Genomic DNA, 26,741 nt, shown 5'->3' on the forward strand with positions numbered 1-26,741 from the left:
TCTCTCTCTCTCTCTCAAAAATAAATAAACATTTTTTAAAAAATTTTTTAAAAAGGAATGAAACTGAGCCACTTTCTTAACACCATACACAAAAATAAACTCAAAATTGATTAAGGATCTAAATGTGAGATCATAAAAATCCTAGAGGAGAACACAAGCAGTAATTTCTCTGACATGGGCCATAGCAACATTTTTCTAGATAGGTCTCCTGAGGCAAGAGAAGCAAAATCAAAAATAAACTATGGGACCCTATCAAAATAAAAATCTGCACAGTGAAGGAAACAACAAAACTAAAAGACCGTGTACTGGATGGTAGAAGATATTTGCAAATGACCTATCTGATAAAAGGTTAAAAGCTTTTATAACTCAACACCAAAAACACCTAAATAATCTAAGCAACAAATGAGCAGAAAACATGAACAGACATTTCTCCAAAGAAGACATCCAGGTGGCCAGCAGACACATGACAAGATGCTCAACATCTCTCATCACCAGGGAAATGCAAGTCAAAACCACAGTGAGCTACCACACCTCACACCTGTCAGAATGGCTAAAATCAAAAACAAAAGAAGCAAATGTTGGGGAGAATGTGTAGAAAAAGCAACCCTTGTGCACTGTTGTTGGGAAAGCAAACTGGTGTAGCCATTGTGGAAAATAGTATAGAGGTTCCTTAAAAAATTAAAAATAGAAGGGCGCCTGGGTGGCTCAGTCGGTTGAGCCACTGACTCTTGATTTCAGCTCAAGTCTCATGATCTCATGGTTTGTGGGTTCGGGCCCTGCACTGATGGTGCAGAGCCTGCTTGAGATTATCTGTCTCCCTCTTTCTCTCTGCCCTTCCCCTGTTCACACACACTCGCTCGCTCTCCCGCTCTCTCAAAAATATATAAACCTTTTTTTTTTTTTTTTTTTAATTAGAAATAGGGCGTCTGGGTGGCTCAGTCAGTTAGGCATCTGACTTCATCTCAGGTCATGATCTCATAGTTCCAGAGTTTGTGCCCCGTGTTGGGCTCTGTGCTGACAGCTTAGAGCCTGGAGCCTGCTTTGGATTCTGTGTCTCCCTCTCTCTCTGCCCCTCCTCCACACATACTCTGTCTCTCTCAAAAATAAACATTAAAAAAAATTAGAAGTAAGAATTATCATATCATGTAATTCCACTATTGGGTATTTACCCAAAGAGTATGAAAACACTAATTTGAGAAGATTTATGAACTCCTATATTTATTGCAGCATTATTTACAATAGCTGAATTATGGAAGCAACCAAGGTGTCCATTGATAAAGGAATGGATAAAGATGTGATATATATACCCAAGGGAATATTACTCAGCCATAAAAATGATTGAAAGCTTGCCATTTGTAACAACATGGATGAATCTAGAGGGTATAATGCTAAGACAAGTGCCATATGATTTCACTCATGTGGAATTTAAAAAAACAAAACAGGGGCGCCCGAGTGGCTCAGTCGGTTAAGCATCTGACTTCAGCTCAGGTCATGATCTCACAGTTCGTGAGTTCAAGCCCCACATCGGGCTCTGCGCTGACAGCTCAGAGCCTGGAGCCTGCTTCAGATTCTGTGTCTCCCTCTCTCTCTGCCCCTCCCCCATTCATGCTCTGTCTCTCTCACTCTCAAAAATAAATAAATGTTAAAAAAAACAATAACAAAGAAAGAGACAAACCAAGAAACAGACTCTTAATTATAATTCTAGAACAAACTGATGAAACAGATTGTTACTAGAGGGAAGTTGGGGAGGAGGGATGGATGAAGTAGGTACAGGGGATTAAGAGTACACTTCTGGGCTGCCTGGGTGGCTCAGTCGGTTAAACATCCGACCTCAGCTCAGGTCATGATCTCATGGTCTGTGAGTTCAAGCCTCGCGTAGGGCTGTGTGCTGATAGCTCAGAGCCTGGAGCCTGCTTCAGATTCTGTGTCTCCCTCTCTCTCTGCCCCTCCCCCACTCATGCTCTGTCTCAGAAATAAATAAACGTTAAAAAAAAAAAAAAGAGTACACTTCTGATGAGCATTGAGAAATGTATAGAATTGTTGAATCACTATATTGTACACCTAATACTAATACAACTGTATGTTAATTATACTGGAGTGTGTACCCCTCATAGTTTTTGATGGCGTTGTCACTTCCCCTCTGTATCTCCTCTCATAACTGCATTCTAATCCTGAGAAACATCAGACAGATCCACATAGAAAGGCATCTTTCAAAATTCCTTTACCAGTACCCTTCAAAACTGTCAAGGTCATCAGAATCAAGGACAGTCTGAGAAACTGTCAAGCCAAGAGCTGTCTAAGGAGACATAATATTTTCATTAGGTCCTAGAATGGAAAATGACCATAAAATGTGTTTGTTTGTTTGTTTGTTTGTTTGTTTGTTTGTTTATTTTGAAAGAGTGTGAGTGGGGAAGGTCAGAGAGAAAGAGAGAGAGGGAATCCTAAGCATGCTTCACACTGCCAGCACAGAACCCACAAAGCATGAGATCATGAGACCTGAGCAGAAACCAAGAGTCAGATGCTTAACAGACTAAACCACTGAGACACCTCCATAACATTTATTCCTATGCTATGGGAACCCACTGTTCCTAGGAGTGCCTTTAGGTTTCAGCTTCATAGTCTGTGGCACATGGAGCCTGTTGCTTTGGAAAAAGATTAGAAACTACCTGTTTTATGGCCAATTCCCCACCCCCTGCCCCAGGTAGAATCTCTGAGCAAGGACTCTGGAGGTGGGGTGGGGACAATGGCAACCTTCTCTCTGAAGGTGAGCAACCTTCTCTAGGAGGTGAGCATCCAGTGGAGGGGAAGAGGAGTGAGCAGCCTGGGGTCCTCTTGGCTTGCTTCTCCTAGCATAAAACCATCACTTCAAAAAGCGGGAAAAGGGTTCCCAGGGCCCCAGTGTTCTTAGCACACTTGCCTTGGGTACAGTCTCCATTCTGGACTAGGGATTGAACAGAAGAGAACCCCTGCATCTCAGTTGTACACACCTAGTACTTAGCCTCAGCAGCAGGTAGCAGGGGTCAGGATGGGAAATCCTGATGACCTGCTTCTCCTGGGAAGATCGCCTTTCACCTGGCAGCTGGAGGGAAGGGAACCCCATGTTCTGGGCTGCTGCAGTCCACATGGGGTATCCACCTCACTGAGCTGGGAGAGAAACAGAGAAATGGTCTTGATTCAGATACCATGGACTCTCTGTTCTTACCGCAGATGTGCTTAAATGTATGTTGCATGAGTAGAGTTGCATTTCTGTTTTCCCTTAATGTGCCTTCCCAGAGGTTTAAATAGTTACTAAAATTTTCTCTTTCACTGGAGAGATCAGTGGTGCACTGTCATTCCACAAGTCAGTTGTCTTGCACACTTTGCCCAGCTAGCTGCTCAGGAAGGCAATTTGCCAGTGTCATAAAAACCAGAACATACACTTACCATATGACCTTACACTCCTGGGCATTTACCCAGAAAAGTGAAAACCTGTGTCCACACAAAAATCTGCACAGCTGTTCATAGCAACTTTTGTTGGAATAGCCAGAAACTAGAACGTACTTATTGGCCATTTGTATATTTTTTTCGGAGAAATGTCTGTTTGGATCCTTTGACTTTTTACACGATTTATCTCTGTATTATGGAGTTGTAAGAATTTTTCGTATGTTCTACATACAAGTTTCTTATCAGATGTATCCCTGTACCATCTTTGCAGTTTCCTCTGAGTCCATCATTATTTCAAAGTAAAGAGTTTTTTTTAATGTCTAAAATGAAATACCCAAGTACAGTACACCAAGTACTGGTGAAATCTAAATAGGCTGCATCATCATCATGGTTGTGGCATTGTACTGTGGTTTTACAAGATGTTACCACTGGGGGAAACCAGGTAGAGTACTTAGGATCTCTGTGTTATTTCTTACAACTTCATGTGAATCTCCAATTGCCTCAAAAGTTTAAAAAGTCTTTAAATCATATGCACGCTAATATTTACCTACTAGGTAGGTTTTTTTTTTTTTTAAGGTTTATTTTTGAAAGAGACAGAGTACAAGTGGGGAAGGGACAGAGAAAGAGGGAGACAGAGAATCCAAAGAAGGCTCCAGGCTCTGAGCCATCAGCACAGAGCCCAATGCCGGGCTCGAACTTGTGAACCGCAAGATCATGAGCAAAAGTTGAATGCTTAACCCACTGAGCCACTCAGGTGCCATGGGGGGGGGGGGGGGGGTTGGTTAATTGATAAACTTCTTAAAGCAGTTTTAGGTTCACAACAAAATTGAATGGAAGGTACGGGGATTCCCATGTACCCTCAGCTCCACACATGCATAGCCTCCCGCACTATCAACATCCCCACCACAATGGTAGATTTGGTGTGTTTGATGAACATACATGAACACATCAATATCACCTAAAGTTCATCACTTACATTAAGGCTTAGTATTGGTGTTCTACATTTTGTGGGTTTTGACAAATACATAGACAGTCTTTTCAAGAATATTTTTTTAAATAATAAAGTAAAATTTTAAAAATATTTTAAAATAATTTTTAATGATCTGTTAATCTGTAAATACATTTTAAGTTATAGCTAAACAGTAATTAAAAATTCACATACACAGCTAAACTCACCTTTGACAAGTACCCCTCTATCCTAGTTTATCCCTCCCCAGTCCAGATGATACGTTTCATATTTATTTTACTACAGTTCTGGTTACTGGACTTTTCTATCCAAATGTGAAATGTTATACAAACTTGATTCCTTTCATTTCTCCAACATCTAGATAACAGCAAAACTCTTCTAAAACTTCATGCCCAGTTCTCCACAGGCTTGGAAGCATCACACATGAGCAAGGGCTCTAAGCAACCACAGACCAGTTCCCTTCCTTTAAGAGATTAAAACATAATTTGCTCTCTTTTGAACTCTCTAGATTAGCAGAGTACGTCATTATGGCATTCTTCGGGGATGAACAAAAGGAGAAACTTTGATTCATGTTGTGACCTCTATTCCTAATGACTTCAATGCAAAGGAGTTATTTAAATAAAGATATTTAAGTGAAGACATTCTTGATAACATAGTAGCACCTCAGCAGCTTGAACCCGAATTCTTTTAGCTTTATAAAAATTGAAATACACTTTTTATTTTTTTATGGCTCCAGAAGAGAAGAAAGCTATGCTGCAGGAAATAGCTAACCAGAAAGGGGTGTCCTGTCGTGCTCAAGGCTGGAAAGTTCACCTCTGTGCCGCTCAGTTGCTACAGCTGGTAGGTGGAGTTCTAGTAAAGTTGTTATGTCCTACTGACATGAGGAACAGGTGCCAGAGGCATCCGTATTCATAGTGTTTCCTTTTGAGTAATTCTGAAGCATTTCCATATTTCCATCTGGGTGATGGCAGAGTTTTTATGTCTAATACGTAATATTATAATTATTATATCTATCCCAGAGATACAGTTCAAACATATCTTAGTCTGATGCCCGGAACCAAAATACATTGAACAACTGTGGGTGTAAGACCCACAGTTAAGCTTCAGTATTTTGTGTTGCCATGAATCTGAAACAGAGAGCCTCAAGTGGCCTGACTGTAAACCCTTGCTGCCCACAGTGCTCCTTATCACGGGAACCAGGCTCAGCTCCCACCTCTTCCTGATTAGTGGGATTTATTTCCCTGCCAGTTTGCAATATTGTTCAAATAAGCTGTCCCATCCTCCCATGGGAACTAGGGGACACCTCTCCCTCTTAATACTACAAAGCCTGCCTCCTACAGCCACTGCTTGTTCACTCTGTTCCTGAGTGCAGCCCCTGCGTGGCCCTGCATGGTGTGTGGTGTCCTCCTCCCCTGGGCTGTGAGTATATCGACTAGTAAACTGCTGTTGATCTCATGTGTGTCCACTGTTGGCTGGTGTTACGTGTCCGTTTCCATCACCCTAGGGTGGGAGTCCTTCACCAAGAAGGTGAAGGGGCACCAGTCAAAACAACCTCATGAAGTTTTCCATCTTTGGAGTAGCACTGATGTGAAGAACATGGTCTATTATGAGTATCTAAAAATAAAGTAGTGCCATGGCTACTTTTTGTACTTTAGAAAAGCATATTCTCTGAAACCTTCAGACTTTTTTTTTAGAGCAGTTGTGAATTCAGGGCAGTATTTAAAAGTTATCCTTGAAGATGGACTCTGTGACGCAGTGTTCTGTTAATCGTTGTTGAACAGTTTCCCTTGCTCTACGTTAGCGCCCTAGTCCTCGGGAGAAAGGATCCTATCACCCACACAGTTCTCACACCAGTTTACAGAAAGTGATTCAAGGTGGGTGCATCTGCCTGACGTTACTCAGGAAAAGTACCTCTGAGGTCATGATGCCCTTCCTCTTGTGTGTTGCAGACAAATCTGGAGCATGATGTTTATGAAAGACTCACCAACCTACAGGAAGGGATTATCCCAAAGAAAAAGGCGGCCACTGATGATGATCTGCACCGAATAAACGAACTGATACAGGTTTGATTGAGCCCTTCCCTCTGACCATCCAGTTTAAGGGGTTATCCCTACGTAATGGTCTTACTTCTCCCATTTCCCTACCTCTTTCACTAACTTATTTAGTAAAAACCTACTGTTTACTTCAACCTGCAATACCAAGAAAGACTAAAACATTTTTTTATATGACAGCCTCAGAATGGCCTCAGTCCAAAGGTGAAGTTATTTAAAAGCCTGGTGGTCTCCTGATTACTGATTGGTGATGATGTCTTCTGTTGCAGGGAAATATGCAGCGGTGTAAACTTGTGATGGACCAGATCAGTGAGGCCAGAGACTCCATGCTTAAGGTTTTAGATCATAAAGACCGTGTCCTGAAGCTTCTAAACAAGAATGGGACTGTCAAGAAGGTGTCAAAATTGAAGCGAAAGGAGAAAGTCTAGACCCAGAAGAATCAGGACTTTGGAAACAGAATTTATGAAGAATGATGGTGCGGGTGGGGGGAGGGTTTTGGTTCTTTTCAAAATGGAACATTGAAAAAAAGAAAGTGTTCCTTAATTCACACAAGAAAGCGGAGGGACCCATGGTACCCAATGGCACAAACGGATCAGAGCTGTTCTGATGCAGTGAACTCCATTCTCTCTTTCAGGCATATCCCTCTTAAACTCGCTGTGTCACAAACGACTCCTGATGCATCGGTGTTTGCCAGTGAGAATCAGTGACACAAATGAGTGGCTGGCAGTTTTCAGCCTTCTGGTTTATAAGTTGTATTTATCTGACGGATTCCTGCAGGACCCATACTGAGCCTGGACTGAAAGTATCCACTTGGACCATCTGTTATCTCTCTACACTGAAAAATCAAACCTCTTCCCCTCAGCCCAGCCAGTTCTTATCTGTCTGACCTTCAAATGCCTGAGCTGGCCTTTTACAGCAGTGTCATATGGCACCAAGAGACTTGCCACATCTCACACTCTAAAGGGTTTGAACTATTAATTCTTGTCATTTTTTTAAGAACCATTTCAAAGTGAAATTGTTATATTGTCTGTCCTGCGTGTGTCAGAGTTGGGTTTTTGTGGAGGTTCCGAGCAAGCAACATCTGAAGTTGCTCTGAGATCCTTGTTCTGAAGTACATTCTCAGTTATCTGTACTTCGCGTAGCTGGTGTGATGCTGTTGACTGTATGTACCGCACATCTCCCAATGTTAATAAAGGACTCAAAGAGGTTTTTGTACATGAGCAGTTTGCATCTTTTTATCAAGTGAATCAGGGCTGTGCTGTCCACCATGTGTGTATCCTACCGTAATTTCTCACACATTGTTGAGAGTTGACTCTGCTAAAGTTTTGTTCTTCTGTATGAGTGAGTTCCGCTTATCCTGGTGTTTTGAAGAGGTCACAATGGCTCTTGGTTATCATAAATACAAGACTGTATTTTGTCCCATTGCAGGCACAAATTGGTCAAATTACAGGACTGAGGCTGCAGGAGTGGGGGTGGGGCTGCCAACGATGGTGGATTTTCTTCACACGTTTGCTCTTGCTTCCTCCGAGCCACCTGAGTGGTGTAGTGGCTAGGCCTGCTTCCTTTGAGCACCAGCCGCCACCTCTGTCCCTTCCAGTTGGATGTTCTTCCTTAGGACATGGGTTGCCAACTTGGGCCTGAAGCTCACCTCTTTGCCCCGACCCAAATAGATTTAAGATGGGGAGTCTGTGCCAGTTCTGCCCTGGTCTTTGGGACTAACACTCTGCCTCACCTGCAACAAGCTTCCTCCGGTTGGAACGGTAAGCTCCCATCTGCTATGGCACTGGAGAAGAAACAAAGCAGGCTTCTGGTTAGGCCACATAGGCCTGGGTAGCCTAGGCCAAGAAGCCCTCAGAATAATCAAGGCTATTCCACTAGAGGTATGGAGCCAACTTTAAAAGGTATTATTGGTTGCTTGCTAGACACCAGTGCTGGAAGAATGTTCCTTTGCCTCAGTTTCTCTTCTGTGCACACGTTGCCCCCATGGTTTCATGTGGTGTGCTGGCTGTGATTCACGTACTTGGGATCCTGCATTGCAGACCTGTTCTGTCTAAAAGTATTGTCACCTCACTTTAAACAAAACTTAACCCTGGTCAAAGGAGCTTGTCAATGCAGGTTAGAACAATAGTGTTTTCAGTACTTCCTTGCCTTATACTGTCAGAAGTTGGGAGAGGCAGGGGGATGAGTCTTGTCACGTGTATTTGCCCATTTCACCATCCCCACAGTCAAGGTCATATCTATCAGACCCAGTAGTTTCTCCTCATGCCTCTGATTTCTTCCGTCTCACCCCTACCTGCCTCCCTATCTTCAGACAAACACGAGTCTGCCCTCTTGTCACTGGATTCGTTTGTATTTTCTGGAATTGTATATGAGTGAAATCATACAATATATTCTTTTTCGAGGGAGGGCGTCTGCTTGCTTTACTCAGCATAATGGAAATTTATCCTGAAATTCATCCATGTTTCTATAGGTCATTGCTTTTTGTTGCTGAGTACCAAGCTCTCCACTGCATGGATGTTTCACAAGTTGTTTTATCCGTTCACCTGTAACTTTCGAGTTGTTAGCAGGTTTTGATATTATAGATACAACTGTTCTGTACATTTCTTTGTATGGGCATATGTTTTAATATTAAAGTACTTCTGCTTTCCAGGGGTTTATAAGCAAGAGATAATCCAGAGACCAGGCTTTCGTTCCAGAAAACTATCATTCACAAACTTAAAGATTAGAAAGAATTGGAAATATATTTGGGGTAAGGCTTGGATTTGGCTCCTGTTCTCTACATTGGAAAATCAAAGAAACAAAACTGGGGAAAAAAAGTTTTAACCTATCTGCTTTGTCTAGAAAATCTTTCATATATATATTTTTAACGCAGATATTTCAAAACCCCGTTAAATAGAAATATGCCTTATACTATTTTCATTTTCAGTAGTTTTTATCACAGTAATAATATAGAATCACACAATTTTAGAGTTTTAAAGCTATTTAAAGATTCTCAACCTGGGAAAAAATGGACACCTTTTGAAAGGATTATTTTTTGGTACTTTTTTATTGTAAAATACAACACAGATAAAGAAAACTACATGAAACAAGTGTATAGCTTCATAAATTTTTTTAAAAAACAACTTTGAAATTACCACCCAGGGTAAAAACTAGAACTCTGTTGGTCACCTCAGAAGCCCCACCACTGCCCCATCCCAGTCACAACCCTCTACCTCCCCGCAAACAGCCACTATCTTGACTTTTTCAAATAACCAATGTTACTGTGATACAATTATCTGGAGTAAAACACCCAAATCTTAGCTTTATAGTTTTATGCATTTTGACAAATACATAAACGTTTAGCTAACATCTGAATACAGGTATGTGTGACATCACCATAACCCCAGAAAGATGACCCCTTTGTAGCCAACACACCTCTGCCCCTCACCAAGGTAAACAGCTCATCTGTACATTATCACAGATTAGTTTTGTCTGTCCTTGAACTTCATATAAATGTAGTCATAGAGTATGTGCTTATTTGCGTCTTATTTTGAGATTCATCCATTTGTTGTACATATCATAAATCATTCCTTTTTACTGCTGAGTGGTATTCTGCTGTGTAAATATGCAAGTTTACTCATGTCCCTATTGAAGGACATCTTGCTTGCTTCTAGTTTTTGACCATTGTGAATAAAGCTGCTTGCTATAAACATTTGCACACAGGTTTTGTGTGGAAATAAATTTTCAGATCAGTTGGGAAAAAAACGAAGAATGTGATTGCTGGCTCACGAGGTAAAACTGTTTATTTTTGTAAGAAACTCCCAAACTGTCTTCTAAAGTGACTGTCCCATTTTACATTATCATCAGCCATCAGTGACAGTTCTTGTTGCTTGGCATCCTCTCCAATGTTTAGTGTTGTTGCCTTCTGGATTTTAGCCATTCTAATAGATAAATAGTGGTTTCCTGCCTTTATGCATAATGACATGATAATCACTTGTCATATGCTCATTTGCCATCTTTATACCATTTTTGATGAGGTGTCTGTTCAGATCTTTGCCCATATGTTAATTAGGTTGTTTTCAGATTGAGTTTTAAGAGTTCTCTGTATTTTTAGGATACCAGTCCTTTTTCTGAAAGGTATGCATTTTGCGAATAGTTTCTTGCTATCTACAGCATGTCTTTCCATTTACTTAACAGTGCCTTTAGAAGAGCAGAAGTTTTCAATATTAATAAAGTACAACATCAATTTCTTTTTGTGTGTGTGGATCATGCTTTGGGGTTATATCTAAAGACTGCCAAACCCAAGGTCATCTAGATTTTTCTCCAATATTTTGTTATAGGAGTTTTATAGTTTTGTGTTTTACATTTTAGGTCTGTGATCCATTTTGAGGTAATTTTTGTGACAGTGGTAAGGTCTGTGTACATGTTTGTGCTTGTGTATTTCCAATCCCAGCACCATTTGTTGAAAAGACCATCCCCATTAAATTACCTTTGCTCCATTTGTCAAAGATCACTTGACTGTATTTGTGTGGCACTATTTCTGGGCCCTCTCTTCTGTTCTTCTGATGTACTTGTGTATCATCTCACCACCAGCACTGCTCTGTTTCAATCACCATAGCTTTTTTTTTTTTAATTTTTTTAAATTTTTATATATTTTTTAAAATGTTTTAATTAATTTATTTCTGAGATACAGATAGAGACAGAGCATGAGCAGGGGAGGAACGGAGAGAGAGGGAGACACAGAATCCGAAGCAGGCTCCAGGCTCTGAGCTGTCAGTACAGACCCCAATGTGGGGCTCGAACTCATGAACCACGAGATCATGACCTGAGCCAAAATCGAGTCAGACGCTTAACTGACTGAGCCACCCAGGCACCCCTTAATCACCATCGCTTTATAGTCCTGAAGTTGAGCATTATCGGTTCTCCAACTTGGTTCTTCACTGTTGTGTTAGCTCTTCTGGGTCTTTTGTCTTTTCATATAAATTCTAGAATCTGTTAATATGTATGGAATGCTCTGCTGGAATTTGGATTAGGACTACATGGAATCTATAATCCAACTGGGAGAGAATTGGCATCCTAATAATGTTGGATGTTCTAGTGCATAAATACGGATACCTCCATTTAGTTAGGTGTTTTATTTTTTCATAAGAGTTTTGTAATTTTCCTCATATACATTTGTACATATTTCATTAGATTTATACTTAAGTATTTCATTTTATGTGTATGCTATTATAAATGGTACTGTGTTTTCAAATTCTAATTGTTCACTAGTAGTGTATAAGAAAGCAACCAACATCCATATACTATTAACCTTATATGCTGTGGTGTTCCTATATTAACAGAAGTGCTTTTGCCAACTTTTTGGGACTTTCTACATCAACAGTGCCATCTGTAAACAAATACAGTTTTATTTCTTCTTTCCCAATCTGTATAAGTTTTCTTTCTTTTTCCTGTCATATTGCAGTAGATAGGACTTCCAGCAAGATGTTGAATAAGAGTGGTAAGAGGTCCAAAAAAGACTGCATTGGCTTCTGCCATTAAAAAACAAAACAAACAAACAAACAACAACAACAACAAACAGTGGTAAGAGGGAGTATCCTTCTTTGTTTCCAATCTTAGGGATAAAGTGTCCAGTTTCTCACCATTAAGTACGATGTGAGAGAAGGGGCTTTTCTAAAAGTTCTTGATTAAGTTGAGGAAGTTCTTTGTTTCTAGTTTTCTGAGAGTTTTCAATCATAGAATGGATGGTGGGTTTTGTCATATGTTTTCCTGCATCACTGATACAATCATTTGAGTTTATTTAGCATGTTGATTTAATAGATTACATTAATTGACTTTTTAAATTGCTGAACCAGCCAATCAAACCAGCATACCTGGAATAAATTCCACTTGGTTATGATGTATAGTTCTTTTTATTCATTGTTAGTTTCAACTTGCTGACGTTTAGTTACATCTATGTTCATGAAAGAACATATGATTTATTTTTTATACTTCTCTTTATCAGTGTCAGGGTGATGCTGACGTCCTAAAAGGATTTAGGAAGTGTTCTCTCTGCTTCTGTTTTTTGGGGAGAAGTGTAGAGAATTGGTATAATTTCTTCCTTAAATGTTTGGTCAGATTCACCGGTGAAAACATCTGGATCTGGTACTTTGTTTTTTGGAAATTACCAGTTATTGATTCAATTTTTAAAATAGATATAGGCCTATTTCTCCTTGTGTGAGTTTTGGCTATTTCTTTCAAGGAATTTTATTATTTCATCTAAGTTAGTAAATTTGTGGGCATGGAGTTTTTTGTAGACGTCCTTTTTGGGTTTTTTGGGTTTTTGTTTTTGTCGTTTTAAGATTTCATTTTTAGAGGCACCTGAGTGGCTCAGTCAGTTAAGCATCCAACTTCAGCTCAGTTCATGATCTCACAGTTTATGAGTTCAAGCCCAGTGTCGGGCTCTGTGCTGACAGCTCAGGGCCTAGAGCCTACTTTGGATTCTGTGTCTCCCTCTCTTTCTCCCCCTCCCCTGCTCACACTCTGTCTCTCAAAAATAAACACTAAAAAATTTTTATAAGATTTTATTTTTAAGTAATCTCTGCATCCAACATGGAGCTTGAACTCACAATCCTGATATCAAGAGTCACATGCTCCACCAACTGAACTAACCAAGCATTCCTTTATTATCTTTTTCATGTCCATGGGATCAGTAGTGATACCTTTCCTTTTTTGTTGTTTGGATTTTGAGGGGTGCCTTGGTGGCTCAGTAGGTTAAGCATCTGACTCTTGATTTCAACTCAGGTCATGGGATTGAGCACCATGTTGGGCTCTGCACTGGGCATGGAGCCTGCTTAAGATCCTCTCTCTTTCCCTTTGCACCCCCCTTCTCAAAAAAAAATTTTTTTTGAGATGGGGCATCTGACTGGCCTACTCAGTAAAGCATGTGACTCTCAATCTCAGGGTTGTGAGTTCAAGCCTCATGTTGTGTGTAGAGATTACTTAAAAATAAAATCTTAAAACTTTGAATTATAATTCACATAACATACAGTTCACCTACTTGAAGTGTATAACTCAATGACTTTCACTATATTCGGAGTTGTGCATCCATCCCATAATCAATTTGAGAATATTTTCATTGCCCCCAAAATCAGCCCTGTACCCAGAACCACTACTCCCATTTAGGAGTTGAATCCATTTTGAGTTAATTTTTGCATCTGATGTGAAGTAAAGGGTCCAACTTCCTTCTTTTGCCTATGGCTTACCAGTCTTCCCTGCCATGTATTGAAAAGGCTTCTTTCACCTCATTGAGTTGTCCTGGCAGTTTGTCAAAGATGAGTTAATTATATATGTGAAGAATTACTTCTGAACTGTCAATTTATTTCTTAAGATTTTATTTTTAATCTCTATACCCAATGTGGGGCTCGAACTTACAACTCCAAGATCAAGAGTTTTATGCTGTACCCCACTGAGCCAGCCAGACGCTCCTGATCTCTCAATTCTATTCCCTTGATCTGTATGTCTAAACCTAGGGCATGCTATCTTATTTACCTCAACTTTTTAAAAATTTTTTCAATGTTTCTATTTATTTTTGAAAGAAAGCATGCACACAAGTGGGGGAGGAGCAGAGAGAAGGAGACAGAGGATCCAAAGCAGGCTCTGCACTGACAGCAGAGAGCCCAATGTAGGGCTTGAGCCCACAAACCATGAGATCATGGCCTGAAGTCAGACGCTTAACTGACTGAGCCACCCAGGGGCTCCATTGTTTACCTAAACTTTATAGGAAGTTTTGAATTTGGGAAGTGTGAGTTCTCCTTTTTGTTACTGTTTTTCAAGATTGTTCTGGCTATCCTAGGTCCTTTGAATTTCCAGGTCAATTTTGGGATTAGCCTCTCAGTTTCTGCAAAGAAGCTGTCTGGGATTTTGATAGGTACTATGTTGAATCTGTAGATAAATTTGGGAAATTTTGCCACCTTAATATTAAATCTTCTCATCTATAAACATGGACTGTCTTTCCATTTATTTGTACTAATTTAATTTCTTTCAACAGTATTTGGTAGTATTCAGAGTAAAAGTTTTTCATTTGTTAAACTCAGATACAACTGATTTTTTATGGTATTAATTATTTATATTAAAGCAGCTTGACTGAAATATAATTCACACACTGTATAGTTGACCCATTTAAAAAGTACAATTGAGGGGTGCTGGGGTGGCTCATTGGTTAAGCTTCCCACTCTGGATCTTGGCTCAGATCATGATCTCACGGTTCATGAGATCAAGCCCCATGTTGGGCTCTGCACTGACAGTGCGGAGCCTGCTTAGGATTCTCTCTCTCCCTCCCTTTCTGCCCATCCTCCCCTTTCAAAATAAATAAACATTAAAAAAAATTAAAATGTACAATTAAGTGGTTTTCGATATGTTGCATTATGTGTATGTATATATCACATTTTATCCATTTACCTGTTGAGGGACACTTCATTGTTATTTGTACCTTTTGGATTGTAAATAACTTCCTAGTTTGTTTTTGTTTCTGTTTTTGTTTTTGTTTTAAGTAGGCTCCATCCCCAGGGCTTGAACTCACAACCCTGAGATCAAGACCTGAACCAACTGAGCCACCCAGGCTCCCCGTGGATTGTAAATAATGTTCTAGTGAACACTGGCATACAAGTATCTGTTCAAGGGCTTTACTTCACTTTGGATATATATTTAGGAGTGGGATTTCTGAATCATATGAAAATTCTGTGTTGGGGCACCAGGGTGGTTCAGTCAGTTAAGCCTCGGACTTCGGCTCAGGTCATGATCTCACAGTTTGTGAGTTCGAGACCCATGTCGGACACTGTGCTGACAGCTCAGAGCCTGGAGCCTGCTTCTGATTGTGTCTCCCTCTCTCTCTGCCCCTCCCCCGCTCACACTTTCTCCATTAAGGTTTCCTCAAGTTTTGCCAAATTCATGTTATCCTCCTGACTGTGTTTTGGAGTGATTCACCATCAGTCCACCTCACCAGCACTTTGCATCTTTCTACAATATGTTGAAACCAGCAAACTGCAACTTGTGCAAACTGATGGGGCAAAGATTTAGGAGAGGTAGTTGGCTTTTTCTAAGTGGCTGGAGCCTCACATTAGACATACAAGGCCCTGACAGTGTTTCAGTCCATATTTGTGTGTAATCTCATTGGCTAAAGTCTTACAAGACTGACGCAGCAAAATACTAGTCACTGTAGGTATAGAAGAGTTATCAGAAATTGAATCGTCACTTGATGTTTCCTGGATCTCTTTACTTTGTTCTTCCTATCATGAGCTATAAAAAGTCACTGCCATAACCTGGCAAAGCTGAATATTCCCACACCATCTGTCAAAGAGGCCTGTCCAAAGAAAAAATTCCAGGAATCTCTTGAGTAAAGATCAATTGTTGTTTTCCCCACAACAGAATGCATCTTCGGGTTTCTTTTTTGTTAAACCTTCACAATGTGCCCTGCATACATTTGTGGATTTTTTGCACTATTGTTGACTCTAACAATGCAGAAACAGGAAGTGTTTCTAGGAGTTTTACTGTGAACCCATAGAAAAGTTTCCACTGTAACGCTTGAGCCATGTAATACATTCTTAACTAGTAATTCTGGTGTTTCCTGGAGATCCAGTATATACCAGTGGACTGTATGTAAATACTGCATTTCTTTGGGGAGGGTGTCTTTCTACAAGGATCACTGAAAACCTGTTCAACATTGTCAGGAGCCTCATGATGGGAAGAGATCCGATCTGATTACAAATGCAAGGTGATGACCTATCAGAATGGCTAACATTAACAACTCAGGCAACAACAGATGTTGGTGAGGATGTGGAGAAAGAGGATCTCTTTTGCATCGTTGGTGGGAATGCAAGCTGGTGCAGCCACTCTGGAAAACAGTATGGAGGTTCCTCAAAAAATTAAAAGTAGAACTACCCTATGACCCAGAAATTGCACTACTAGGTATTTATCCAAGGGATACGGTGTGCTGTTTCAAAGGGACACATGCACCCCAATGTTTAGAGCAACTCTATCAACAATAGCCAAAGTATGGAAAGAGCCCAAATGTCCATTGATGGATGAATGATAAAGGATGAATGAATGGATAAAGAAAATGTGATATATATATATATATATATATATATATATATATATACATATACACATACACACAATGGAGTATTACTCGGCAATCAAAAAGAATGAAATCTTGCCATTTGCAACTACGTGGATGGAACTGGAGGGTATTATGCTAAGTGAAATTAGAGAAAAACAAAAATCATATGACTTCACTCATAAGAGGACTTTAAGATACAAAATAGATGAGCATAAGGGAAGGGAAACAAAAACCATATAAAAACAGGGAGGGGTACGAAACATAAGAGACTCTTAAATATGGAGAACAAACAGAGGGTTACTGAAGGAGTTGTGGGAGGGGGGATGGGCTAAATGGGGAAGAGGCATTAAGGAACCTACTCCTGAAATCATTGTTGCACTATATGCTTGGATGTAAATTAAAAAACTAATAATAATAAAAGAAAAAAATGCAAGGTGATGAGTCCAAAGAGAGCACTGTCTCTGGCTGGAAGGATTCACTCACCAAATGCTGTTCCCCAGCATCTAAGTTCTCATACTGTTACACAGTGCTGGATTCTTTGAGATGAGAGCTATTTTTAGTGTCTGTTAAGGTGGTCACACTGTTTCCATCTTTAGAGACAAAGGTTCCCATTGAAGTTTTTGCCTTGGACAGAAGTGTCTACACCTGGCCATAGAATTGTGTAGGATGCCTTCCCCACATCAGGCCTCAATGCCGCGCACTCACCTCCCATGGCAACACTTGCACACCTCCATTTCTTCTTGCATTAGTTTGGGTAGAATATCCTTTTTATTTCCGTAAAATTGATAGTAATGTCCCTACATTCATTTCTGATTTCTTTTTAATTTTTTTAATGTTTATTTGTTTTTGAGAGAGAGAGAGAGACAGAGAGTGAGAGGGGGAGGGGTAGAGAGAGGGAGACATAGAATCAGAAGCAGGCTCTAGGCTCCAAGCTGTCAGCACAGAGCCCGACGCAGGACTCGAACTCACGAGCCATGAGATCATGACCTGAGCCAAAGTTGGACACTCAACTGACTGAGCCACCCAAGTGCCCCATCATTTCTGATTTTAGTAATTTGAATCTTTTTTTATTCTTAGTCAATCTAGAGAAAGGTTTTTGTTAATTTTGTTCATCTTTTCAAAGAACCAACTTTTAGTTTTGTTGATTTTCTCTTTCTGTTCTCTTATCTCTATTCTGTTTTTATTTCCTTCTGCTAGCTTTGGGATTAGTTCGCTTTTTTACCCTAGCTCCTTAAGATGTACAATTAAGGTTACTGACTTGAGATATTCCTTTTTTCAGCATATACATTTACAACTATAAATTTCCCTCTGAGCACTGCTTGTGCTGCATTCCTTAAGTTTTGCCGTGTTGTGTTTCCACTTGTCTCAAGGTGCTTTCTAATTTCCCTTGTTAGTTGTTCTTGTGGTTAAAGAGTGTTTGTTTACTTCCCACCTGTTTGTAAAATGTCCAGTTTTATTTCTTTTATTCATTTCCAGTTTCATTCTATTGTGATTGAAAAAGATATTGTATATGGTTTGAAGCTACTTAAATTTATTGAGACTTGTTTTGTGGCCTAACATATGGTCTCTTCTGGAGAATATTCCACATGTACCTGAGAAGGATGTGTAGCAACTCCTGTTGCTAAGTGTTCTGTATCTGTCTGTTACGTCAGCTCAGTTTATAGTGTTGTTCACATTCTTGGTTTCCTTATTCATCCATCTGGTTGTTTCTATCCACTGTTGAGAGTGGCAAGTGTAGTCTCCAACTATTATTGTTGAACTATTTCCCCTTCAATTCTGTCAATTTTTCCTTCATATAGTTTTGGTGGTACTTATTTCTGGATATGTTTATAATTGTTATGTCTTCATGTATTTTATGAAATGTATTTTTTGCAGTGTACCATTTGGATTCCCTCCTTTCAGTTTCTGTATATGTTATTTTCCTAGGAGTTACCTTAGGGATTACAATCAACACCCCAAACTTATGGTGTGCTTGGTGGTGTCCCACAGCTCTTTAGACCGGTCACTTTCTTCATTTTGTTTTTCTTTCTACTCTTCTGGATAATTAATGTCTAATCTTCAAGTCCAGTGATCCTTTCTTCTACTTGCTTAAATCTACTATTGAATCCCTCTAATGAGTTTTTCATTTCAGTTATAGTACTTTTCAGTTCCAGATTTTTTTTTTTTGGTTGCTTTTTATAATTTCCATCTCTTTACTGATATTCTTATTTTGTTCAGACGTCGTCTTACTAATTTCCTTCAGATCTTTGTCTATGGTTTGCTTTAGATTATTAAACACGCTTAAGGGGGCGCCTGGGTGGCTCAGTCGGTTAAGTGGCCGACTTCGGCTCAGGCCATGATCTCGCGGTCCGTGAGTTCTAGCCCCACGTCGGGCTCTGTGCTGACAACTCAGAGCCTGGAGCCTGCTTCAGATTCTGTGTCTCCCTCTCTCTCTCTGCCCCTCCCAAGCTCATGCTCACACTCTGTCACTGTCAAAAATAAACTTAAAAAAAATTTTTTTAAGGATTTGTATTAATTCTTCCTTAAACATGTATTAGAATTCATCAGTGAAATCATCTGATCTTGAGATTTTCTTTGTGGGTAGTTTTTTTTATTGCTATCTCAGTTTGCTTACTATTGATCTATTCAGATCTGTTTCTTCTTGAGTCAGTATTGATAGTTTGTGTGTTTCTAGGAATTCATCCATTTACTCTAAGTAGATTTTTTGGCTTAAAGTTGCCTCTAGTATTCCCTCATGATTCTTTTTAGTTCTGTAATGTTGATACTTTAACGTTTCCTCTTTAATTTCTGATAATAGTAGTTTGTGACTTCTGTTTTCTCCTTGGTCAGCCTAGTTAGAGTTTTATCAATTTGATTGATATTTTTAAAGAACCAGATTTTGGCTCTGTTGATTTTCTCCATTGATTCCCTGTTGTCAATTTCATTTATTTCTGCAGTGATTTTAATTATTTCTATTCCTTTAGAAACTTGCTTTAGAAAGTTGCTATTCTTTCTCTGGTTTCCTAAATTGGAAGTTTATATTTTTTAAATCTTAGATCTTTCTTTTTGTCTACTAATATGTGTTTAGAGCCATGAATTCCCTTCTAAACATTGCTTTCACTGAATTCCACAAATTTTGAAGCTTTGTATTTTCATTTATTTCAAAATTCTTACCTTCTCTTGAGACTCTTTTGACCCACGTGCTATTTAAAAGTGTGTGGTTGGGGCGCCTGGGTGGCACAGTCGGTTAAGCGTCCGACTTCAGCCAGGTCACGATCTCGCGGTCCATGAGTTCGAGCCCCACATCGGGCTCTGGGCTGATGGCTCAGAGCCTGGAGCCTGTTTCCGATTCTGTGTCTCCCTCTCTCTCTGCCCCTCCCCCGTTCATGTTCTGTCTCTCTCTGTCCCAAAAATAAATAAACGTTGAAAAAAAATTTAAAAAAAAATAAAAATTAAAATAAATAAATAAATAAATAAATAAATAAAAGTGTGTGGTTTAATCTCCCAATATTTTGGGATTTTCCAGCCGTCTTTATGTTACTAATTTCTACACTATTAAATTTGTTAAGATGTATTTTATGGCCCAGAATGTGATTGCTCTTAGTAAATCTACTCTGCCATTAATGGATGTCCCCATCTTGACAGTTATGGTAATCACATTTTTTTAATTTCCCCATAGTTTTAAGAACCAGTGTATATCTCTTAACATTACCGTCTGTCTTATCTGTTCTCTGCCTTTGATATACCTTTTAAATTTTTAGTAGGTGGCCCTTGTTTTTTTCTTAAAATTTATTTGTAAAATTTTTTTTAATGTTTATTTATTTTTGAAGGAGAGAGAGAAAGACAGAGCATGAGTGGGGAAAGAGCAGAGAGAGAGGGAGACACAGAATCTGAAGTAGGCTCCAGGTTCTGAGCTGTCAGCACAGAGCCTAACGCTGGGCTCTAACTCACAAACTGTGAGATCATAGACACGAGCCGAAGTCAGATGCTTAATGGACTGAGCCACCCAGGTGCCCTTCTTACAATTTATTTGTAAAAGCACTCAATCCTTTAAGTTCCCCGCATTTTGATTTTTTTGATTGTACTTAATACTATAGTTCAAACATGATTTTCTGTCCAATGGATACAGAGTCTTGGTCAGTTCATATATTTTTTTTTTTTGAAAGACTACTTATCGTATTGTGTTCTTTCATTAGGAGTTACTTATTGTCTGTATCTTTTTATAGGAGCATCCTTAGGTTGGCTCTTGATTCTTTCTGATATGATTTTGCTATCTGGTATGGCAAGATATTCTAGACACATCTTATGTATATCCTGCTCTTTAGTCATTCTTCCAAGAATCTCTGGTTTTATTTACTGGGAAGCAGTATTTTCATAGCATAATCTAGGTAGTGTGGCATGACCATTGCTTTTGGGTTTGTAATTATTGCTAGGATCTTTTAGTAGACAGATACACAAACATGTTTAAGTAGTGTTTACTAGGTCCGTCTACTGTCAAGTTATCCCTCCCTCCCTCCTTTCCATAATCAACTCTGTGGAAGCAAGTCTCTAAACATAGCTCACATTAAGGGGGTGAGGAATTAATCTCCATCTCCTTTAGGGGTCTCCTCTGACTTTTTAAATAGTTGTGCTGTACCTACAATGTCAGAACATACTGACAGCAGGTAGCATACTATACTCTCCCTTTTAACCCGTGATTAATATTAATTTCTAGGGAAAAAAAACAAATATTTAAAGCTTACCACCAGTCTTATGTCCATATCTCTCTAGTCATTTTGTTGCCTGAAACTTCCTCTCTAGTAGATTTCTCAAGAAGTCCTCATCGAGGGGCACCTGGGTGGCTCAGTTGGTTAAGCGTCCACCTTCGGCCCAGGTCATGATCTCACAGTTCGTGGCTGAAGCCCCACATTGGGCTCTGTGCTGACAGCTCAGAGCCTGGACCCTGCTTCGGATTCTGTGTCTCCTTCTCTCTCTGCCCCTTCCCCACTCATGCTCTGTCTCTCTGTCTCTCAAGAATGAATAAACATTAAAAGATTTTTTTAATAAAAAAGTCTCACTTATAAATTAACTTTTACCATTTCAATAGCATGAAATTGGTATTTTTTTAAGGTTCCATGCTGTTTATTTTTTTTAAGTTTATTTATTTATTTTGAGAGAGAGAGAACCAGGGGAGGTGGGGCAGAGAGAGGGCGACAGAGGATCCAAAGCAGGCTCTGAGCTGTCAGCACAGAGCCCAATGCGGGGCTCAAACCCACAAATCATGAGATCATGACCTGAGCTGAAGTCAGACGCTTAACCGACTGAGCCACCCAGGCGCCCCGCAGTTGGTATTTTTAAAGCACTGTCAGGGATTTGGGGTAGCAGGTTGCTGCAGTTATTGCCTTCAGGGTACAGATCATTCCTGCTTTCTCTTCTCATTACACCTATCTGTATTCTCCTAGTTAGTTTTCCAAGCTGTACAACAAATTACCGCAAAGTTAGCAGGTTAAAACAACATTTATCATTTCAGTTGCCATGCTTCAGGAGTCTAGTATAACAGAACTACACGGCCTTGATCAGGGTCTCGCAAGGCTGCAATCATGGTACCAGCCAGGGCTGGGAGCTCATCTGAATCCTCCTCCAGCCTCACAGGTTTTTGGCAGAATTCATTCCTACGGAACTCAAGATGGCTTGCCCTTTCAAGGCCCAAGGAGTGTTTTTCTGGCTGTACAACATAAAAGGGAAGGTGGGTGTGGTAACCACAAAGGACTGCAGAATCAAAGCAAGCAGAATAGTCTGACTTACAGAGACCCACGGCACTAGCCGGTTAATCATCGTGTTCCTAGAAACGAAATAAATAGGAAGCCTATGAAATTCTTACTTGGTCTGTATAAGCAGAAAAGTTCTAGGTAAAGTGAACAAAAGTCTAACTCAAATCATAAAATAGATCAATTCTCAGACTTGAGCCAGTTCCCAGACCAGGAACCCCTTGAATGAACCAGGGAAATGGGTCCCCTTGACCTTTACCAGATCCTTTACAGCCATTTACCTGGATAACTGTGCAGTGGGTAAAAGGAAACAATCAGACCACTCATGGATTACTGGACACTGGCTGTGAATAGGCATTGACTCCAGGAGGCCCAAAACGTTACTGTGGCCCTCTGGTCAGAGTAGGGGCTCAAGGATCAATGAGATTTTAACTCCGGTCCATGTCACTGTGGGCCTAGTGGGTCCCCAAGCCCATCTTGTGGTGATTTCCCAGTTCAGAATACATAAATGGAATAGACATAGCTAGCAGCTGGCAGAATCGCCACATTTGCCCTCCAGCCTGTGGAGTGAGGGCTACCAGGGTGGGAAAAGCCAAGTGAAACCCTTAGAACTGTGCATACCTAGAAAGCACATCAGAAGCAACTCAGGGACACCTGGGTGGCTTAGTTGGTTAAGCATCTGGTTCTTGATTTCATTCAGGTCATGGTCTCAGCGTTCATGAGATTGAACCCCACATCGGGCTCTGTGCTCACAGCGCAGAGCCTGCTTAGGATTGTCTCTCTCTCTCTCTCTCTCTCTCTGCTCCTCCCCTGCTCACATTCTCTCTCAAAATAAATAAACATTTAAAAATATTTGTTAAAAAAAGCCATTCAGCATTGCTGGAGGTACTGCAGACATCCGTGCAAGGACGTGAAAGGTGACTCCCAGCTCACCCTCACCCCCATTAAGCCCCCCTATGTGGCCCTTGCAGAAGACGGGTGGGTCTTAGGAAATGATACCAGATTATCACAAGCTAAAGCAGGTAGTGATTGGAAGCTGCTGTCCCAGCTGTGGCTTTGTTGCTTGTGCAAATTAACATCCCCGGGTGCCTGGCATGCAGCTATTGATCTGGTAAATTCCTTTTTCTCCACAACCTGTCCATAAGGCCCAGCAGAGCAAAGCAGTTTGCTTTCAGGTGGCAAGACCAGCAATACACCTGCACTGTCCAGGAGGACAACTCTCCAACCTCCTTGGATTTTGGAGGCAATGTACTCCTCATTTGGGTGTGTTACTCTGGCCCATCTGCCAAGTGACCCCAAATGCTGCTAGTTTTTAGTGGGGCCCAGAACAAGAGAAGGCTCTGCAACATTCCAGGCTGCTGTGCAAGCTGCTCTGCCACGTGGGCCACGTGACCCACAGATCCCATGGAAGTACTGGAAGTATCAGTGGCACTAGGGATGCTGCCTGGAGCCTTTCACAGGCCCCTGTAGATTTATTGCATTACAGATCTTTAAGATTTTGGAGTAAGGCCCTGACATCCTCTGCAAATAGCAACTCTCCTTTTGAGAAATTGCTCTTGGCCTGCTATTGGGCCCTAGAAGAGACTGAATGCTTGGCTGTGGTCCATCAAATTACATGTGACCTCAGCTACCTATCATGAACTGGGTGTTATCTGACCCACCGAGCCACAACATTGGGCGTGCACAACCACACTCCAGCATCAAATGACAAGTGGTATATATGTGACCAAACCCGGGCACCTGAATGTGCAAGTAAATTACGTGAAGAAGTGGCCCAAATGCCCATGCTCTCCACTCCCGCTGCATGGCCTTCTCCCTTCCTTCCTGCACCTGTCACCTCACGGGGAGTTTTTTGTGACTAGTTGACAAAGGAAGAAAAGACTCAGGCCTTGTTTACAGATGGTTCTGCGTGATATGTAAGCACCACCTGAAAGTGGATGGTCGTAGCCATGCAGCCCCTTTCTGGGCCATCCCTCAAGAACAGTGGTGAAGGAAAATCCTCCTAGTGGGCAGAACTTCAGGAAGTATGCCTGCTTGTCCACTCTGCTTGGAAGAAGTGGCAAGATGTGTAATTGTATACTGATTCATGGCTGAGCCAATGATTTGCTTTCATGATTGGGGACTTGGAATATGGTTGGAAAATTGATGACAAAGAAATTTGGGGAAGAGGTATTTGAATAGACCTCTTCGGGTAAAAAAAAAAAAAAATGAGTATATTTGCATCCTATGTTCACCAAATGATGATCTTAACAGAGGAGGATGTTAATAATTAAGCAGATAGGATGACCCATTCTGTAGACATCAGTCTGCCTTTCCCCAGCCAGCCCTAGCATCGCCTAACTGGCTCATAAACAGAGAGGCTATGATGGCAGAAGTGGTTATGCATGGGCTCAGCAACATGGCCTTCCACTCATCAGGACTGACCTGGCTATGGCCACTACTGAGTGCCCAATCTGCCAGCAGCAGGGACGAACACTGAGCCCCCAATATGGCACCATTCCCCTGGGTGATCAGCCAGCTACCTGGTGGCAAGTTGATTACATTGGACTGCTTCCATCATGGAGGGGACAGTGTTTTGTTCTTACTGGAATAGGCACTTACTCTGGATATGGATTCGCCTTCCCTGCATACAAAACTTTTGCCAAAACTACCATCCATAGAATTACAGAATGCTTTATCCTCCATCATGGTATTCCACACAGCATTGCTACAGTTCAAAGAATTCACTTCACAGCAAGAGAAGTGAAGCAATGGGCTTATGCTCATAGAATCCACTGTCTTACCATGTCCCCACCATCCTGAAGCAGCTGGCTTTTGAAGACTCAGTTACAAACAGCCCCGAGCTGGGTGGCAATACCTTGCAGTGCTGGGACAAGGTTCTCCATTAGGCTGTATGTTCCATAAAACAGCAACTAGTATCTGGTGCTATTCCTTCCATAGTCAGGATTCAAGAACCAAGGGGAAGAAACGGAAGTGGAACCACTCACTGCTACCCATAGCAACCCACGAGCACATTTGCTTCCTACTCCTGTGACTTTATGCTCTGCTGGCCTAGAGGTCTTAACTCCAAAGGAAGGGAAACTTCCACAAAGAGACACAACAGTGATTCCATTGAACCAGAAGTTAAGACTGCCTCCCAGTCACTTTGGGCTTCTCATGCTTCTGAATCAACAGGCAAGGAAGGGAGTGACTGGCGGATTGGTCCTGACTACCATGGGGAAATTGGACTACTACGTGATGGAAGGAAAGAAGAGTGTGTCTGGAGTACAGGACACCCCCAGGCCGTCTCTTAGAAGTTCCATGTCTTGTGATTAAGGTTGGTGGAAAACTACAACAACCCAATCCAGGCAGGACTAGTAATGACCCAGACCCTTCAGAAATGAAGGTTTGAGTCATCCCACCAGGTAAAGAACCACAACCAGCTGAGGTACTTGCTGAAGACAAAGTGAATACAAAATTTTTAGTAGTAGAAGGTGTTATAAATACCAGCTGTGACACATGACTGGTTACAGAAACGAGGACCGTAATTGCTATGAGTATTTCCTCTTCATTTTGTATTGAATACACTTTTGTTTAGATATATACATATATTAAGAAAATATCTCTGTTTCCTTTCCTCTCTTATTCTCTCATATAACATGAGATATACTGACTTTATATCATGGTGCTTCGTACTGTTAATTTTAAATCGTGTTATTTGAGCCACAGAATATCAAGAAGAAGAACAAACATCACTCAGGAACTTGGCCTCCTCTTCCAGGAAAGGGGTTAGCAGGTTTTGGGTTGTATACAAGATAGTAGTAGCACATTAAGGAGAATTATAACCTTGTTACTATCTTTCTTTGGAGATTAAGTATGGTTTAAGGAGATGTGTATAGCTGACAAGGGGTGGACTTGTGATGGTTATGTGTCAACTTTACCAGGGTAAGGAATACCCAAATAGCTGATAAACATTTCCGATTGTGTCTATTATAAGAGTATTTCTGGAATAAATTACGTGATTCAGTAGAGATTCACCCTCACTAACGTGGGCAAATACCACCCAATCCATTGAATGCCCAAACAGAACAAAAAGTCAAAAGAAGGGTGAATTCACTCTCCATCTTGAGCTGGGCCATCTTTTCCTACCCTTGGACGTTGGCCTGATATTTGCACCTTCAGACTCTGGAACTTACACCAGCAGCCCCCTGGTTCTCAGGCCTTTGGCTTCAGAATAAATTATACCACCAGCTTTCCTGATTCCCTAGCTTGCAGATGGCAGTTTGTGGGACTTCTTGGCCTCCATAACTACCTGAGCAAATTCTTACAATAAATCTCCTCAGATACATAGATAAGCAGATGGATGGATGGATGGGTGGATGGATAGATAGATAGATACATAGATAGATGCGTTTATTCAAGTACCCTGGATGAGCTAATTAACATCTTGAAGTCTCAATTGCCACATCTGTCAAATTAGGATCATAGTTCCTATTTCTGAGGTGTTAATGAGATGA

The 26,741-nt window shown here is 40.7% G+C and overlaps 1 protein-coding gene and 1 pseudogene across 10 annotated transcripts in view; one reads left to right on the top strand and one right to left on the bottom strand.

The window, feature by feature from the left end:
- The window catches only part of SAP130 (Sin3A associated protein 130), an 80,492-nt gene extending 72,831 nt beyond the window's left edge, over positions 1–7,661 (top strand). For all 10 annotated transcript variants that reach the window (XM_086718295.1, XM_086718299.1, XM_025934948.2 and 7 more), the window contains 3 exons: positions 5,127–5,230; positions 6,340–6,453; positions 6,711–7,661. In XM_086718295.1, the coding sequence (XP_086574421.1) occupies positions 5,127–5,230; positions 6,340–6,453; positions 6,711–6,869 (377 nt within the window). In that variant the 3' untranslated portion in view covers positions 6,870–7,661. The remainder of the gene's footprint in view (positions 1–5,126; positions 5,231–6,339; positions 6,454–6,710) is intronic.
- A 7,637-nt stretch (positions 7,662–15,298) lies between these two features.
- Positions 15,299–22,312, bottom strand: LOC112865490 (archaemetzincin-2-like; annotated as a pseudogene).
- Positions 22,313–26,741: the final 4,429 nt, after the last annotated feature.

This window comes from Puma concolor, chromosome C1 (genome assembly GCF_028749965.1).
Source record: "Puma concolor isolate L17-30 chromosome C1, mPumCon1.1.hap2, whole genome shotgun sequence".
NCBI classification, from domain to species: domain Eukaryota; kingdom Metazoa; phylum Chordata; class Mammalia; order Carnivora; family Felidae; genus Puma; species Puma concolor.